Source organism: Bufo bufo, chromosome 1 (genome assembly GCF_905171765.1).
Source record: "Bufo bufo chromosome 1, aBufBuf1.1, whole genome shotgun sequence".
Classification (NCBI taxonomy): domain Eukaryota; kingdom Metazoa; phylum Chordata; class Amphibia; order Anura; family Bufonidae; genus Bufo; species Bufo bufo.
Window position 1 is genome coordinate 117,996,223 of NC_053389.1, and position 19,462 is coordinate 118,015,684.

At 44.0% G+C, this 19,462-nt stretch overlaps 1 protein-coding gene across 1 annotated transcript in view; it reads left to right on the forward strand.

Annotated features, from left to right (window-relative positions):
* ZMYND12 (zinc finger MYND-type containing 12) overlaps window positions 1–19,462 on the forward strand; it is a 59,609-nt gene that overhangs the window by 27,528 nt on the left and 12,619 nt on the right. Inside the window, exon 5 of the mRNA XM_040428743.1 lies at window positions 4,580–4,749. Coding sequence (XP_040284677.1) covers window positions 4,580–4,749 — 170 coding nt within the window. The remainder of the gene's footprint in view (window positions 1–4,579; window positions 4,750–19,462) is intronic.

Here is a 19,462-nt window from a genome sequence, read left to right on the forward strand (position 1 = left end):
ATCTAGGATTGACTACCTCCTGGGCACCCCTGGCACCTTCATGGCTACTCGAGAGATACATTACGGATCCCAGGGTTTATCTGACCATGCACCTATAATGGCCTCAATCACTGATCCCTACTGTGCTGTCCGTGTGCCCAAACAACGCATACACCCGTTCTGGTTATCTTTAATGTCCCTGAATGATAGGATACCTGACCAACTCCATTCATTCCTTGCTGTTAACTCAGCTGACGCTCATCCGGCCCTGTTGTGGGAGACTCTGAAAGCCTTCCTGCGTGGGTGCCTTAAGTCACCCATCTCTTACATTAAGAAATTCACTCGCCGTAAGGAGGAGGACTTGGGCACGCAGTGCAGGAATGCAGAATCTGCATATGTCTCAGACCCCACTGAAGAGAATAGGAGAGATTGGATGATGAAGGGTAGACAGTACATGAACCATTTGCAAGAAAAAAGTGATCGCAGGATGCTTTTCATGCAGCAACAAACCTTTGAACAAGGCAGCAGGGTGGGGAAGGTGCTGGCGCAGGTAGTGAGGAGGAACAACATGTCTCCGCCGATATTACGCATTAGCGACAGGGAAGGGGAGGTGGTGTCTGAGCCTGAGGGTATCCTGGATCGGTTCAAGGAATTCTACCAGGACCTCTGTATGGCTCTCGTGCTCAGTATACCACACAGGTACTAGAGGACTACCTTCAGGAGGTTTCCCATCCGCAACTATCTGCTTTGGATAGGGAACTGCTGGATGGGGAATTCACCCTGGAGGAGGTAGAGGAGGCGATAGCGGGACTTAATTTAGGCAAAGCCCCCGGGCCAGACGGGATTCCATTGGAGGTGTATTCTAAATATAGGGACATTCTGGCACCACAGCTTCTGCGCATGTATAATGCCTCCTTGGATGCTGACGGTCTTCCAGAATCGTTGTACGAGGCCTCTATTGTAGTCTTGTTAAAACCTGACAAAGACCCTACAGAGTGTGGGTCGTACCGCCCTATATCGTTATTAAATCTAGATTACAAAATTCTCACTAAAATTCTGGCAAACAGATTGAACAGAGTAATATCGTCCATTATACATGAAAATCAATCTGGGTTTATCCCTGGTAGATCTACATCCAGCAACATACGTAGGGCGCAGGTTATTGCTCAGTTGGGTTGCACGGACAGGAGACTGTGGGCGTTGGCCGCGCTTGACACAGCCAAGGCGTTCGACTCTGTAGAATGGCCTTATTTGAAACATGTCCTTGGATGTTTTGGTTTTGGTCCTAGTTTCATCAGGTGGATCAATATCATTTATAAATCCCCATCCGCGAACATTCTGATCAATGGCTCTCAACGTTTGCACTATATAGGGGGACCAGGCAGGGATGTCCCCTGTCGCCTCTTTTGTTTGCGGTAGCTATCGAGCATTTAGCATTACGAATCAGGCAGGATAGTGTTTTTAAAGGCATAGCTATGGGAAATAGGGAGGACAGACTGGGCCTATATGCTGATGACCTCATTTTGTACATGGACTCAGTGGAGGTTACCTTGCCCCGAGCAATCACATTGATTGAGCAGTTTGGGGTCTTCTCTGGTCTATGCATAAATTGGGCAAAATCGGCCATAATGCCGCTATGGGCCGTAGAGTGGCCATCGGTATATCAGAATCTAATGGTAGTTGACAAATTCAAATACTTAGGAGTCAATATCACTAAGAACCCTGCCACCTCACATGACCTAAACACAAGTCCCTTGGTGTCATACTTCGTAGATAAATTTAAGTCTTGGAATACCCTACCGCTGTCTACCATGGGACGCGTAAATCTAATCAAAATGGTACTTCAGCCCAAAGCTTTGTACCTATTGGAACATGCGTGTGTACCCATACCACGCAAATTCTTCGATAAACTTCATTCTCTCATGGCAACATTTATATGGGGTAAGAACAGACGTAAACTGGCCGTGAAATCCTTACAGAGGAGCTGGGACGAGGGCGGGGCGGCCCTGCCGGATCTATTCTTGTATTTCCTTGCCGGCCAGTTGCGCTACTTGGTGCCATGGGTGACCCAGGATGTGCTTCCTAACTCAGAATATTACTTGCAGGAGTATTTGCACCTCTCCACCCTGTGGCCGGTTTTGGAGGGCCCGTCATCTCTAACAGGTCCACTCGTATTGATTCACAAGCTGGCGCATCAGGTGTGGAGGGCTGCAAAGATGCAGCAATACAGTGATTTACCAGATGATATACAACTATGGAACAACCCATTATTTCCACATTTGCTACACTGTGAAGGAGAGAGGATATGGAGAGGGTACGGTGTTTGCTGTTTGAAAGATCTTTATGAGAATGGCATTCTGTTCTCTTTTACTCAGTTACAGACCAAAGCGGGTGTCTTAAGGCCACACTTCTTCAGGTATTTGCAGTTGAGACACGCCCTTCAGGCCCAGATTAGAGATCTTAAAAGACAAGTATCTCTATATCCGCTCATTGGGGTCTTCAGAACACAAGGACCGAGGGGACTGATATCCGCCTTATATACACATCTGCTCAACCTTAAAATTTCAGCTTCTCCACTGAGTGCAGAATGTAAATGGAGAGGGAATATACCCACATTGACAGATGGTGAGTGGAGTGAGGCCCTTGAAGTTCCGATAACTGTATCCCCGTCCCTTACTAACAGATTGATTCAGTTATTTATTCTGCATAGGTGTTACCTCACCCCTACTAGGTTATATAAAATGGGTAGAAGATCACACACCGGATGTCATAGATGTGCTCAGTTGGGCGCGGATTTCTGGCACCTGATGTGGGACTGTAGTTACATTCAATCATTTTGGAGGGGGGTAGTGGAGCTCATTTCTTCCCTGATCCCAGATACTTTGGCGGTTTGCCCGAAGTTTTGCGTCTTGGGAATTTTAGACGAGGATTCGAGACCACGCTACACACTCACCTTCATTAGGGAGGCCCTGTTTTTAGCCAGGAAAGCTATTGCTCTCAGGTGGATGGCGGACAGGCCACCCACGATTACTCAATGGAAGACCCTTGTTAATAACATAATTCCCTTTGAGAAGATTATGTATTCCCGTAGAGGATGTTCACAGAAGCACCAAAAGATATGGGGACCCTGGTGTGACTCTCCTCTGACTGCCACGACAGTTCATCTGCACGCTATAACCTGATTGTCTCATTACGTTCTGTTATCTGCTACGGCAATCCGGATCAATGTTCACTGTAGAGAATTAACCATGTGTCATCGTTTTTTGATATGGATGCTTACTGCTAAGTGCACTACTGATACGTCTTGACCATCAATGACTTAAAGAGGACAACCTTTATTGCTGTATTGCACCTAGGCATTGTGATGTGTAATTGATTGTACTTGAATGTGACTGTTTTATTGCATTCCTTGCTTGTTACTTTTCAATAAAGCGAGTTAAAAAAAAAAAAAAAGAAATTGGTGGTGTCATCATGGTGTTTATTATTGGGGTTCCTTGTTGTTGAGAAGACGAAAAATGTGAGGAAAATGTAGAGGATGGGGGTGCTTGTCCTCCATTCCCACTTTGCAAAAATGTAACTTTAAACTTGGCTCCAATCAACGGGCTTATTCTTTGTTACGGAGGCAATGGAGATCACGATAATGCTTGATATTATAGGAGCTATAATATCCGTCCGGGGGCAGTGTTTGAGGGAAATGTTCGCAGAGGAGTGACGCTTCAGTTCCAATTGAAGCACAGTAATTAATAGTAGTAGCGATCTATAGAATCGGAGAGACGGAGGCTGGGGCAAGCGCGCAGCTACCAACCTAATCTAACTACTATTGCAACACTGCGCCAAAAACAGAGCTGTACTGAAGTAATGAGGTGAACAAACTGAAGCAACACAACTGATACTTTTAATCATCGTTTTGGTTACAAGAGTTACTTTATTTAAAGTTACAATAAAAGCTATGTTTTATGGCTATAGGTAATAGACATATGTTACAATAAGGCAATTTCTAGTCATAAATGACTAACTGTAAATAATTATAGCTATGGTGGAGGCACAGGTTGCGGAAGAGACATCCGGAGCCTGGTCCTTATGCCACATAGGAGGACAACAGTACTACGAGTTGGGGAGCCCTGGTACAGATTTAGCATTAAGGCCCAGGAACTTCACACCAAGCCATAGGCTGTAAATTGCCTCGCACACCACTTCTATGGGACCCATGCCTTCCAATTTCATGGGTTACTTTTGAGTGATGGCCATTTAGGTGCTAGATGCCCTTTCTGTCCCAAGATCTGCATGGCCTTGGCATGTGGGCACTGTGCCCATGGACTGCAGTACTGTTGACCAGCCAAGGACTGGGAGAAGATACATGGGTTCGTGGTCAGGGGGTTGTGCACATGGAGGAGGGTCCCATCATTTTGCTATGGGATCAACAACAATCACAATAAACCTGATTTATATGTGCCCTTCATGTGACCAACTCCTGGTGCAATCAGCGGTACTATACCAGGAGCTACACCTCCTTCCGTTTGACCCTCAATACTCTGCCCTGGTTATGTGATGGTATGTTCCTCATATTGGTTATTATGTACTTGTGCCACTGTCCGATTAGGTCTTGGGCATTTGACCCAGGCAGAAGAATATCTCTCTCATGCCTACTGGACAGTGATGAAGGCTACTGACTGCAGCAATTCCTTGAGATCCAAACTACACCGCAACCTCGGTTTGCTCTACTCAGCCAAAGGGGAGTTTGAGGAGTCACTCCGACATTTGTCTAATGATGTAAGTAAAAAAAATAATAATAATTTTTACACCTACCTTATCTGCAAGCAGTGACCTTGTGTTCACTGTGGGCTCTGCAAACAGAATACATTATTGCATTGGTTTTGATGGGAGTTATTTACATATTTCTGTAAAGATTATCACTCTTCAGACTCTTCTTTCAAAGAATAAAATATGAGATCTTCCTACCACTGTAACATGGTGGCTTTTAAAGTACTGGAGGGGGTGTATATGTTCATATGAGGTGAGGTTAAAGACTGCAGGAAAGCTGGGTGGTTTCAGCAAAGTGTAGTTTGCTGATGTACCTTTTTTTTAAAGCGTTTTATGGGGTTTATTGTCATGGCATGTAGGTGTTAGTAGTGGGATGTGCCATTCCCTCCACACTCCAGTACAACACTTTCCCCTAGTCTGAGGCAAACTCAGGATAAATACAGGACTGAAATGCTATGTCAGGGTCAGAGCCTGGAAGCTGGTTGACCTGGTGGCCATATGAAGCCTGATCTCCCTGAGTTTGGTGAAATTACCTAGGTGAGTTGATGACTATGTTTAGTTAGTGCCCAGATGGGCAAGGTATTCTCTTTTGTGGTTTATGTGCAATGTCTGTGGAGTACTCAGAGTGACTGCTGAACTGTGTCAGTTCGTACCAAAGTAAAGCGTTGTCTGGACTTTTAACCTGCTGATCCAATGAAATCTGTCATCGCTGACCGCACCCACACACGGACTTAGGCTACTTTCACATTAGCGTTTTTTTCGGATCCGTCATGGATCTGCAAAAACGCTTCCGTTACAATAATACAGACGCATGCATCTGTCATGAACGGATCCGGTTGTATTATGTCTTCTATAGCCATGACGGATCCGTCTTGAACACCATTGAAAGTCAATGGTGGACGGATCCATTTTCTATTGTGTCAGAGAAAACGGATCCATCCCTATTGACTTACATTGTGTGTCAGGATGGATCCGTCTTGCTCCGCACCACATCGCGGACAGAAAAACGCTGCTTGCAGCGTTTTTCTGTTTCAAGATGGGGACGCAACCAAACAGAACGGAATGCATTTTGGTGCGCTCCATTTCGTTCAGTTCAGTTTTGTCCCCATTGACAATGAATAGGGACAAAACTGAAGCGTTTTCTTCCGCTATTGAGCTCCTATGACGGATCTCAATAGCGGAATTGAAAACTCTAATGTAAAAGTAGCCTTATTCATTTGGTTGCCTTTCTGTTAACTTTCTCTGGCTCTCGGACTTATATTTTATGAACTGGTTCCCCAAACTATAGTTTTTCAAGATTTGGCTGCACCAGTGCTTTATATAGGGGTAAGATAATGCTTCTGTATTAGCCAGGCCCTTTCTAATACAAGATTTTGTTAGCTTTTGATGCAGCAGACTAACACTTTGTGCTATAATCTATTATATCAATTATTACACGCAGATCCTTTTCCGTAGGAATCTTTTTGCTCCAAAATATACAGTGAAAAACAGAAGTATTTAAACACCCTGCGATTTTGCAAGTTCTCCCACTTAGAGATCATTGAGGAATCACATTGTATGATTTTTAAAGAATTTATTTGTCTTGCACTGCTGAACATAAGTATTTGAACACCTGAGAAAATCAGTGTTAATATTTGGTACAGAAGCCTTTATTTGCAATTACAGAGGTCAAACGTTTCCTGTAGTTCTTGACCAGGTTTGCACACACTGCAACAGGGATTTTGGCCCACTCCTCCACACAGATCTCCTCTAGATCTGTCAGGTTTCGGGGCTGTCGCTGAGCAACACAGAGTTTCAGCTCCCTCCAAATAAGTTCTATTGGATTTAGGTCTGGAGACTGGCTAGGCCACTCCAGAACCTTGATATGCTTCTTACAGAGCCACTCCTTAGTTATCCTGGCTCTGTGCTTCGGGTCGTTGTCATGTTGGAAGACCCAGCCACGACCCATCTTCAATACTCTGACTGAGGGAAGGAGGTTGTTGCTCAAAATCTCACAATAAATGGCCCCATTCATCCTCTCCTTAATACAGTGCAGTCGCCCTGTCCCCTTCGCAGAAAAGCCCCCCACAGCATGATGTTACCACCCCCATGCTTCACAGTAGGGATGGTGTTCTTGGGATGCAACTCATCCTTCTTTTTCCTCCAAACACGAGTGAAGTTTAGACCAAAAAGTTCTACTTTGGTCTCATCTGACCACATGACTTTCTCCCATGCCTCCTCTGGATCATCCAGATGGTCATTGGCAAACTTCAGACGGGCCTGGACATGTGATGACTTGAGCAGGGGAACCTTCCGTGCAATGCATGATTTGAAACCATGACGGCGTAGTGTTCTACCGACAGTGACCTTTGAAACTGTCGTCCCAGCTCTCTTCATGTCATTGACCAGCTCCTTCCTTGTAGTTCTGGGCTGATTCCCCACCTTTCGTATCATCAGTGATACCCCACGAGGTGAGATCTTGCATGGAGCCCCAGTCTGATGGAGACTGACATTCGTCTTTAGCCTCTTCTATTTTCTAACAATTGCTCCAACAGTTGATCTATTTTCACCAAGCTGCTTGGCAATTGCCCAGTAGCCCTTTCCAGCCTTGTGGAGGTCAAGAATTTTGTCTCTGGTGTCTTTTGCCAGCTCTTTGGTCTTGCCCATGGTAGTAGTTGGCGTCTGACTGACTGTGGGGTGGACAGGTATCTTTAAGAGCTCAGACAGGTGCTACTCAGGTAGATTAATGAGTGGAGTAGAGGTGGACTTTTTAAAGGCACAGTAACAGGTCTTTGAGAGCCAGAATTCTTGATGTTTCTCAGATGTTCAAATACTTATGTTCAGCAGTGCAAGGCAAATAAATTCTTTACAAATCATACAATGTGATTTCCTGAATTTTTTTATTCTGTCTCTCAGAGTGGGAATGCACCTACAATGTGAATTTCAGACCCCTCCATGATTTCTAAGTGGGAGAACTTGCAAAATCGCAGGGTGTTCAAATACTTCTGTTCCTCACTGTATAAACGTACACGTCTCAACATTAGGCCTCATCTGCCACTTTGCTGCTCATTCAGCCAGTTTACTATCCAGGCCCTTCTGCATCCTTTACAGTATCTACAACATAAAAGGGGTTTGTAAAAAGTTCTAGATAAACCGGAAAATTCTCAAACTGCCTCTTTCATACTCCAGAGGTGTTCAGGAAGCTGAGATCTTTGATGCTCCTTGATAGGACACTCACCTTGCCTTGCAGTGCTGGGGTGCGGGGTTTGTATCCAATCAAGACCAACATCTTCATGGGGTTTATATGTTCTCCCAGTGTTTGGTGGGTTTACCCTAGGTTCTTATGTTCCCCGCACACACCCATACTGATAGGTTATTTCCCATGACATAGGCGCTAGTGTGTCTGTGAAAGGGACATTTTGAGGACTTTGATCAGTGATGATAACCTCTGTACAGTGCTACACAATATATTATGTAAATGAACAGTGCTTTGCAGGCCTGATATGCAGGATGCACCTATATTTTTTTTATACAATCTTCATTCTGGTCACATTGACCCTCATGTTTTGCTGTGCTGTTTTCTATGTACATTGCTCAAAAAAATAAAGGGAACACTTAAACAACACAATTTAACTCCAAGTCAATCACACTTCTGTGAAATCAACCTGTCCAGTTATGAAGCAACACTGGTTGTGAATCAATTTCTCCTGCTGTTGTGGAAATCGAACAGACAACAACAGGTAGAAATTATAGGAAATTAGCAAGACAACCCCTATAAAGGACTGGTTCTGCAGGTGGGGACCCCAGACCTTTTCTCTGTTCTCATCCTTTTTGGCTGTTATTTTGGTCCCGTTTGCATTTTGTCATTGCTCTCACCCCTAGAGGTAGCATGAGGCGGTGTCTGCAACCCACAGAAGTTGCTCAAGTAGTGCAGGTCATCTAGGATGGCACATCAATGCGAGCTGTGGCAAGTAGGTTAGCGGTGTCTGTCAGCATAGTGCCCAGAGCATGGAGCAGATACCAGGAGACGTGGAGGAGGCCGTAGGAGGGCAACAACTGGAGCAGTGCCAGATCCCTGCAAAATGACCTCCAGCAGGCCACTAATATCCATGTGTCTGCTCAAACTGTCAGAAACGGACTCCATGAGGGTGGTATGAGGACCCGACGTCCATCGCTGTTGGGCTTATAGCAATTGGCTATTGCCAGAGAACACCAAGATTGGCAGATTCGACATTGGTGCCCTGTGCTTTTTCTTTTTTTAACTACATACAGTTCACTGGCTTGTTAAAATTCATCCGCCAACTGGTGCTTTAACTTGTGCTGGGACTTACCGCTGTGAGAGAATCAGATAGCACTGCTTCATTCAGAAACTGAGCGCAGAACTACTCACATAGCTGCTGTTGAGATGTAATGCTGAGTGTTGTGACACGTGAAATGTCTGATTATTGTAATTGCCGTGTTTAACTGGGTCAAGAAAGCCAAATCCATTGATTGAATGAAATTCCGATCTGCTCATGGATAAAACTGTAGTATGCAGGTGGTCATTTAAAGGGGGTTTTCCAGTTTTATATAAATAACGCTAAAATCACCATATAAGTAAGATTTAATGCTATGTGAGAAAAAGAGCCTGGACTTCAGATTGATAGGTTGTAGAAAACCAGCAGAGAGATCGTGCAGCTGCTACAGAGCATCTCCTAAACTAGATACAGTTATATCCCCCTTCTCAGTGGAGAGCAGAACTAGCTGTGTACCATTCCCATTCACTGACAGCAAATTAATATCTGAAAAATGGTTTCAAATTGTAACACAAAGGGGGTCATTTATTAAGGGACTTGCAACTATTTTAGTTGTAAAAATAGTCGCAAGTCCCTTTTTTGACCAGCCAAGCGACAGTATTTAGCTGCACAGCTGGCTTTATGTCGTATTCAGCAGTTGGGCAGGACAGGGGCATGTCGGGGAGGGACACTGGCACCAGCAAAATTACTAAAATTTATGCCTGGAAACAGCTGTAAATGTTAACGAAAAACTACACCAGCCAGGCAGGGGGTGGAGTAGTTTATACTCCAGGTGCATGGACTGCTGTCGATTCACATTATTTATGATGAGACTCGCGCATCGTCATAAATTAGCCTGCTGTTTGTTTCACCCTTTGCCTGATCAATTAGGTCTCAATAGATCTGCCAGGTCTCTAGCTTGCGAGAGTCTGTAAAAGAGCCATAATTCGTTTGTCTGCCTGTGTCCCTGACCTGTGCCTGTTCACTGTACTGATCCTGTGCCGCCTGCCCTGACCTTCCAGGACTATTCCGAGAGGTATTGGCATGGTGGCCCCCCTGCTGAAAAGGCCTGATTCCTGTAATCAGTTTAACCACCTCAGCCCCCAGTGCTTAAACACCCTGAAAGACCAGGCCACTTTTTACACTTCTGACCTACACTACTTTCACCGTTTATTGCTCGGTCATGCAACTTACCACCCAAATGAATTTTACCTCCTTTTCTTCTCACTAATAGAGCTTTCATTTGGTGGTATTTCATTGCTGCTGACATTTTTACTTTTTTTGTTATTAATCGAAATTTAACGATTTTTTTGCAAAAAAATGACATTTTTCACTTTCAGTTGTAAAATTTTGCAAAAAAAAACAAGATCCATATATAAATTTTGCTCTAAATTTATTGTTCAACATGTCTTTGATAACAAAAAAAATGTTTGGGTAAAAAAAAAAATGGTTTGGGTAAAAGTTATAGCGTTTACAAACTATGGTACAAAAATGTGAATTTCCGCTTTTTGCAGCAGCTCTGACTTTCTGAGCACCTGTCATGTTTCCTGAGGTTCTAACAATGCCCAGACAGTACAAACACCCCACAAATGACCCCATTTCGGAAAGTAGACACCCTAAGGTATTCGCTGATGGGCATAGTGAGTTCATAGAACTTTTTATTTTTTGTCACAAGTTAGCGGAAAATGATGATTTTTTATTTTTTTATTTTTTTATTTTTCTTACAAAGTCTCATATTCCACTAACTTGTGACAAAAAATAAAAAGAATGCCAGGGCAGTATAACTACCCCACAAGTGACCCCATTTTGGAAAGAAGACACCCCAAGGTATTCCGTGAGGGGCATGGCGAGTTCCTAGAATTTTTTATTTTTTGTCACAAGTTAGTGGAAAATGATGATTTTTTTTTTTCATACAAAGTCTCATATTCCACTAACTTGTGACAAAAAATAAAAACTTCCATGAACTCACTATGCACATCAGCGAATACCTTGGGGTCTCTTCTTTCCAAAATGGGGTCACTTGTGGGGTAGTTATACTGCCCTGGCATTCTAGGGGCCCAAATGTGTGGTAAGGAGTTTGAAATCAAATTCTGTAAAAACTGACCAGTGAAATCCGAAAGGTGCTCTTTGGAATATGGGCCCCTTTGCCCACCTAGGCTGCAAAAAAGTGTCACACATGTGGTATATCCGTATTCAGGAGAAGTTGGGGAATGTGTTTTGGGGTGTCTTTTTACATATACCCATGCTGGGTGAGATAAATATCTTGGTCAAATGCCAACTTTGTATAAAAAAATGGGAAAAGTTGTCTTTTGCCAAGATATTTCTCTCACCCAGCATGGGTATATGTAAAATGACACCCCAAAACACATTCCCCAACTTCTCCTGAGTACGGAGATACCAGATGTGTGACACTTTTTTGCAGCCTAGGTGGGCAAAGGGGCCCATATTACAAAGAGCACCTTTCGGATTTCACAGGTCAGTTTTTACAGAATTTGATTTCAAATTCCTTACCACACATTTGGGCCCCTAGAATGCCAGGGCAGTATAACTACCCCACAAGTGACCCCATTTTGGAAAGAAGAGACCCCAAGGTATTCGCTGATGGGCATAGTGAGTTCATGGAAGTTTTTATTTTTTGTCACAAGTTAGTGGAATATGAGACTTTGTATGAAAAAAAAAAAAAAAAAAAATCATCATTTTCCACTAACTTGTGACAAAAAATAAAAAATTCTAGGAACTCGCCATGCCCCTCACGGAATACCTTGGGGTGTCTTCTTTCCAAAATGGGGTCACTTGTGGGGTAGTTATACTGCCCTGGCATTTTTCAGGGGCCCTAATGTGTGGTAAGTAGGTAAATGACCTGTGAAATCCGAAAGGTGCTCTTTGGAATGTGGGCCCCTTTGCCCACCTAGGCTGCAAAAAAGTGTCACACATGTGGTATCGCCGTATTCAGGAGAAGTTGGGGAATGTGTTTTGTGGTGTCATTTTACATATACCCATGCTGGGTGAGAGAAATATCTTGGCAAAAGACAACTTTTCCCATTTTTTTATACAAAGTTGGCATTTGACCAAGATATTTATCTCACCCAGCATGGGTATATGTAAAATGACACCCCAAAACATATTCCCCAACTTCTCCTGAATACGGAGATACCACATGTGTGACACTTTTTTGCAGCCTAGGTGGGCAAAGGTGCCCAAATTCCTTTTAGGAGGGCATTTTTAGACATTTGGATACCAGACTTCTTCTCACGCTTTGGGGCCCCTAAAATGCCAGGGCAGTATAAATACCCCACATGTGACCCCATTTTGGAAAGAAGACACCCCAAGGTATTCAATGAGGGGCATGGCGAGTTCATAGAAAAAAAAAAATTTTGGCACAAGTTAGCGGAAATTGATTTTTTTTGATTTTGTTCTCACAAAGTCTCCCTTTCCGCTAACTTGGGACAAAAATTTCAATCTTTCATGGACTCAATATGCCCCTCAGCGAATACCTTGGGGTGTCTTCTTTCCAAAATGGTGTTATTTGTGGGGTGTTTGTACTGCCCTGGCATTTGAGGGTCTCCGCAATCATTACATGTATGCCCAGCATTAGGAGTTTCTGCTATTCTCCTTATATTGAGCATACAGGTAATGAGATTTTTTTTTTCCGTTCAGCCTCTGGGCTGAAAGAAAAAAATGAACGGCACAGATTTCTTCATTCGCATCGATCAATGTGGACGAAAAAATCTCTGCCAAAAAAAGAAAAAGGAGGGGAAAGGCGTCTGCCAGGACCTAGGAGCTCCGCCCAACATCCATACCCACTTAGCTCGTATGCCCTGGCAAACCCGATTTCTCCATTCACATCAATCGATGTGGATGAATAAATCATTGCCGGGATTTTTTTTTTAATATATACAAAGTGTTTGCCAAAGTATATGAACACCGCCACCTCCTCAGCTCATATGCCTCGGCAAACGTATCTTTTACTGCAGAGGAGAAATCTCGTCTTGCAGCGCCGCATACACCGACTTGCGTGTAATCTGACAGCAGCGCAATGCTTCTGTCCGAATGCACATCAGTGCTGCAGCTAGTCGATCGGTTGGTCCACCTGAAAGGTAAAAAAAAAAAAAAAAAAAAGAAAAAACCAGGCCGCAACGCAATAACTTTATTAACTTTAGAACAGAACATATTAACTTTTTTTAAACTTTTTTACTTACCGGTAATTTTTTTTTTGTTTAGTTTTTTTACCTTTATAGAACAAACCTCTCCTTCCCCATGGGACAATGTGCAAAGCGCAAATCGCCCAAAGATGTGGCAAAGTACGTTATGCACTTTATCCCAGGTGAAAGGAGAGGTTTGCAGCAGCTGTGAGTAAAAGGGCCCTAATAGCCCTGTGTGCCTGTCCTGTGAGATGCAATCCCTATGCTAGGTGTACCTGTGTGTGGTACTTCCGGAAACACTCACCAAAGCATAGGGCAGGGTGGTCAGGACAGTCAGGACAGAAATAGCGGGTGTCACGCCTTATTCCACTCCTGCTACAGACACGACATCTTTTTCGGGGTGACGGTTGGGTTGAGGTACCAGGAACGACACTGGGGAAATGTCGCTCGTGTAGACGGCTAACTACACTGGTGGATGGGGCCACGGAACCTCCTGGGTAAAGGAGGTTCTCGATGATCTCTTCCTGGAATTTGAGGAAGGATCGTGTTCTCCCAGCCTTACTGTAGAGAACAAAACTATTGTACAGCGCCAATTGAATTAAATATACAGACACCTTCTTATACCAGCGTCTGGTTCTGCAGGGAAACTAAATACGGAGACAACATCTGGTCATTGAAGTCCACCCCTCCCATGAGCGCATTATAGTCGTGGACACAGAGGGGCTTTTCAATGACACGGGTTGTTCGCTCAATTTGGATTGTCGTGTCTGCGTGAATGGAGGAGAGCATGTAAACGTCACGCTTGTCTCTCCATTTCACCGCGAGCAGTTCTTCGTTACACAAGGCAGCCCTCTCCCCCCTTGCAAGACGGGTGGTTACAAGCCGTTGGGGGAAGCCCACGCGACTAGTTCGCGCGGTGCCACAGGCGCAAATCCGTTCTAGAAACAAATGCCTAAAGAGGGCCACACTTGTGTAAAAATTGTCCACATAAAGATGGTACCCCTTGCCGAATAAGGGTGACACCAAGTCCCAGACTGTCTTCCCACTGCTCCCCAGGTAGTCAGGGCAACCGACCAGCTCCAGGGTCTGATCTTTTCCCTCATAGATCCGAAATTTGTGGGTATAGCCTGTGGCCCTTTCACAGAGCTTATACAATTTGACCCCATACCGGGCACGCTTGCTTGGGATGTATTGTTTGAAGCCAAGGCGCCCGGTAAAATGTATTAGGGACTCGTCTACGCAGATGTTTTGCTCGGGGGTATACAAATCTGCAAATTTCTGGTTGAAATGGTCTATGAGGGGCCGAATTTTGTGGAGCCGGTCAAAAGCTGGGTGGCCTCTGGGACGGGAGGTGGTGTTGTCGCTAAAATGCAGGAAATGGAGGATGGCCTCAAATCGTGCCCTGGACATAGCAGCAGAGAACATGGGCATGTGATGAATCGGGTGCGTGGACCAATATGACCGCAATTCATGCTTTTTAGTTAGACCCATGTTGAGGAGAAGGCCCAAAAAAATGTTAAGTTCGGAAACTTGGACTGGTTTCCACCGGAAAGGCTTCCCGGGTTGGCGGATATACATTGTGTGGCATACCGGTTTGTCTCTGCCACGACTAAGTCCAAGAGCTCCGCAGTCAAGAACAGCTCAAAAAATCCCAGGGCCGAACCGATTTGAGCCGTCTCAACCCGAACTCCAGACTGGGCGGTGAAAGGGGGAACTACAGGTGCGGCTGAAGTTGGTGACTGCCAATCAGGGTTTGCCAGCACCTCAGGGATTCTAGGGGCTCTACGGGCCTGTCTGTGCGGTGGCTGCGACGGGGTAACTACTGCACGTGCCACCGTACCAGCTTCAACTGCCCTTCTGGTGCTCGCCACGTCACCATGTTGTACGGCAGTGCTGGTACTAGGTCCAGGGAGGGCTGCGCTGCTGGTGTATGCCTCACCACGTGATCCGGCAGCGACAGCCCCACTCTGCTGCTCTTGAAGCGGATCCTGCGTAACCTGTGGTCTAGCGACACGGGGCCGGGTACGCCTGGTGCTGCCAGGGACCTCAACCTCCTCGTCCGAACTTTGGGTCAGAGAGCCACTGCTTTCCACAGGTTCATATTCTGACCCGCTAAATTCGTCAGATGAGGGTTCCCACTCCTCATCCGACTGGGTCAGAATCCTGTAGGCCTCTTCAGAAGAATACCCCCTGTTTGACATTTTGGACTACTAAATTTAGGGGTATTCCCTGAGACTACCCAAGAAAAAAAGCAAACCTGTCTTACAAAGGGGAGGCTAGCGAAGTACCGGAGGCCGCTGCGGTTGATAAAAAATATCAAAACTGATTTTTTTATCGCCGCAGTGCGTGTAAAATGAATGTGCAGTGAGGGAGGGGGAAGAAAGGAAGAAAGGAAAGAGAGGGAGGAATATAAAGTGAATATAAAGTGAGGGGAGAAAAAAAAAAAAAAAGAAAAAAAAGAAAAGAAAAGAAGGGGGAGAGAGAAAAAAAAAAAAAGAGAAGGAAAAAAAAAAAGGGGGGGAGAGGGGAAAAAGAAAAGAGAAAAAAAAAAAGAGAGAAAAAGAAAAAAAAAAAGAAGGAAAGAAGAAGGGGAAAAAAAAAAAAAAGAAAAAGAAAGGAAAAAAAAAAAAAAAGGGGGAAAGGAGAAAAGATAAAGAAGAAAAAAAAAATAAAAAAAAAAATAAAATAAAACAGGAGGCATGGCTCCAAAAGCCAATAGGCGCTCGGTCGACCTCTCTAGTCAGAAACAGGGCACCAAAACCTTTGAAACAACAAAAATAGATCAGTTCCTGAGGTCTCCAAGGGTTAACACGAGGGGCGGACAAAAGGACCTTGCCTCTAGAAAAAATGGTGACCCGGAGGCGACCGAGATAGAATTACAAAAAGCCTCTAGACAACCTGAAGAAGAAGAGGGTATAATGGGAGAAGTTATGCCCAATGACAATTCCTCCCCGCTACAAGAAATACTCCTAGCAGTTAAACAAAACGGGGACTTAATACAGGCTGTTACAACCCAACTTGGATTTATCCAGGTTGATGTGGGTCTGATAAGAGATGATTTGTCGAAAATCCGAGACAGAGTTAATAATCTTGAGAGCTCTACGGCCTTGATACAGAATGAATCCCAAAAAACAAACTCTGAAGTCTCCACATTGAAACTAGAGTGTAATCTTCTCAAGAAAAAGGTGGCGGACCTTGAGGATAGGTCGCGAAGATATAACGTGAGAATAATAGGGATCCCAGAGGGTGCTGAAGAGAAGAATCCTACTCAATTTATACAGAAGTTAATTTTTGAGAATTTCGGAAAAGACTCCTTCTCCCCACTGTTTATGATAGAAAGAGCCCATCGGGTCCCAGGGGGTAAACCGATCCCAGGGAGACAACCTCGGACATTTCTTGTTAAGTTATTGGCTACAGGGGATAAAGATATGCTATTGAGAAGGGCGAGGGAATGCTCACCGGTTATATATAATGACAATAGACTGGCTTTTTTTCCGGATTTTTCAAAAGTCATACAAGAAAGGAGACGCACATTTATGACGCTAAAAAAGAAGCTAAGAGAAAGGGACATTAAATATTCTCTCATGTTCCCAGCAAAATTGCGGATTATTTTTAAAGATAAAATCCTATTTTTTGATACTCCAGATAAAGCCGCGGACTGGCTCGAACGAAATGATCTGTGACTTAATAGTTTCAGGATTTGGTGGGAACAATAACTGTTATGGGGGGTCTATATCCCCAATTGTCCCTTTTTCTCTTTTTCTGTTTCTTAATAGGGAGGGCTGAGTGTGGGGAGTGTCGGAGGGATGGTCACAGGAGAGAAATCTACTACAATACGTGGTGGATTACCTATACGGGGGGGTGGGGGTGGGGCTGGGGTGGGAGATGGGCTGTGGTGCGTCAAAAATTATTATTATTTTTTTTTTTTTTTTTTTTTTTTTTTCCCTATCTAACCGCTTTTGATAATGACGACTAGAATCCTTGCCTGGAATATACGCGGATTGGGGGATAGAGGAAAAAGACAAGCAATCTTTGATTTGACACAGGTCCACCTACCAGCAATAATATGTTTGTTAGAAACTCATCTTACTGAAGAGACCTCTAGGGTGGTCGGCAGGGGATGGGCCGCGCACACGTATCACTCTACCTTTTCCAGCCACTCTAGAGGTGTTACTGTCCTGATACATAGACAGATTGACTTCGTCTGTGAGGCATTCTCTGTCGACCAACAGGGGAGATTTATTTTTTTATATTGTAGATTAAGGGGGAAGACATGTATTTTGGCTTTTGTCTATATTCCACCGCCATTTTCCTTTTTGGTTCTAAATTCTTTGTTATTATTTATGGATAAATGGCCAGAGTGTCCAACAATGATTATTGGCGATTTCAATTGCGTCATTGATCCTCTGCGTGATAGGGTCTCTACGAGTGTCAGGAGAGATAGCCCGATTCAGGGGTCTCCCCTGGCACGGTTTTGTTCTGAGGCGGGTTTTGAAGATGTGTGGGGACATCTAGGACAGGGGAAAAGGGCCTTTTCATGCTTTAGTAAAGCAGGTAAATCTATGTCTAGAATAGATCTTGCATTGATTAGTAGTAAATACGTGAAACTCGTAAAACGAATGAAATATGAAACAAGGTCAATTTCGGACCATTCACCGTTAGTCCTCGAACTCTGTTTAAGCCAGGAAAGACACATACAAAAACCCCCTTTTAGATTAAACCCTTACTGGTTAACAGTAATAAAGACACATGAAACAATTCAGAATGAAATTGGTCGATTTTGGGATAACAACTATGGCTCAGCAAAAATCCAAGTGGTATGGGATACCTTTAAGGCATATATGAGGGGAATGTTGGTCAGTAATATTGCGAACCTTAGAAAGGAGTACGGGAAAAAACAGAAAAATCTGGAAGAACTTGCATCAATGGCGACACAATCCTTTTATATGAATAAGACAGAGGAGAATAGAGAAAGTATGCAAATGGCCACACAAGTATACTCTAACTTTTTATTGGATAAGGCCCAACAGGGCCTCTTCTTCAAAGGGCAAAAATATTTTACGGAGTCAGGGCGACCTGGTAAACTTTTGGCCAGAGTAATCTCAAGTCAACAATCCAAAAAATATATAGATAATGTTAGACTGATTAATGGTAAGATGGTTAGTGGGCAGGGTCCTGTAGAGAAGGCCTTTGTGGACTATTTTTTGGATTTGTATAAAGCTGATTTGAAGATCACAGATGATAAGATGGATGCTTATCTCGATGACATTTCTTTTCCAACTATTACTGAGGCGCAAAAGAAAGCACTGGAATTGGATGTCTCAATACAGGAACTTGAGGGAGCGATTAAATTATGTTCGGCCAATTCCACCCCTGGCTCAGATGGACTCCCATATGAATTCTACAGTAAATATGGGGACTTTATTTTCCCCAGACTGCTGGAGGTCCTTTCTGAATCAGTGGAGGACGGGAAGTTACCAGATTCAATGTTGGAAGCCGTAATAACATTAATTCCAAAAAAAGGCAAAGATCCCGTAGATCTAGAATCATATAGACCAATCTCACTGCTCAATGCAGATGTAAAGCTCTTTGCGAGGATTTTTGCCACAAGGCTTTCTGGGGTTATCTCTGCCATTGTCCATCCGGATCAGAATGGCTTTATTCAAAACAAGGGCACACACCACAATCTTCATCGGCTCTTTGCTAATATTCAGGCCCCTGGGGGGACCGCTCGCTCCATCCTGTCACTAGATGCCTCTAAGGCCTTTGACAGGGTGGAGTGGTCCTTCCTCTGGAAGGTTCTGACAAGGATGGGCTTTGGGGAAAGATTCATAGGCATTCTTAAGTTACTGTACAGATTCCCCAAGGCAAAATTGAGTCTCAATGGGATCCTGACAACTAGCTTTGATTTAAATAGAGGGACCCGTCAGGGCTGCCCATTATCCCCATTGTTATTTGACATTTATATTGAACCCCTTGCGCTGGCCATTAGGCAGGATGATCAAGTTAAGGGATTTGGTACGCTAGGGGTGCAGGACCGTATTTCCTTATACGCGGATGATGTTCTTTTTTTTATAGACCATACGGAAACAACTCTCCCCAGAATTATTCAAATGGTTAAGTCATTTGGTGAGGTGTCCGGTTTTCTTATAAACTGGTCTAAGGCCAGTTTGATGCCAATAGACCCCCTGCCACAGAAAGAGGTTCTTGTGACGCAGTTGGATATCGTTGATTCTTTTCAGTATTTGGGTTTGATTATTTCACCCAGGGTTCAAAATTTTTTACAACTTAATCTGATCCCCATGGTGACAAGGATTAGAGCCAAAA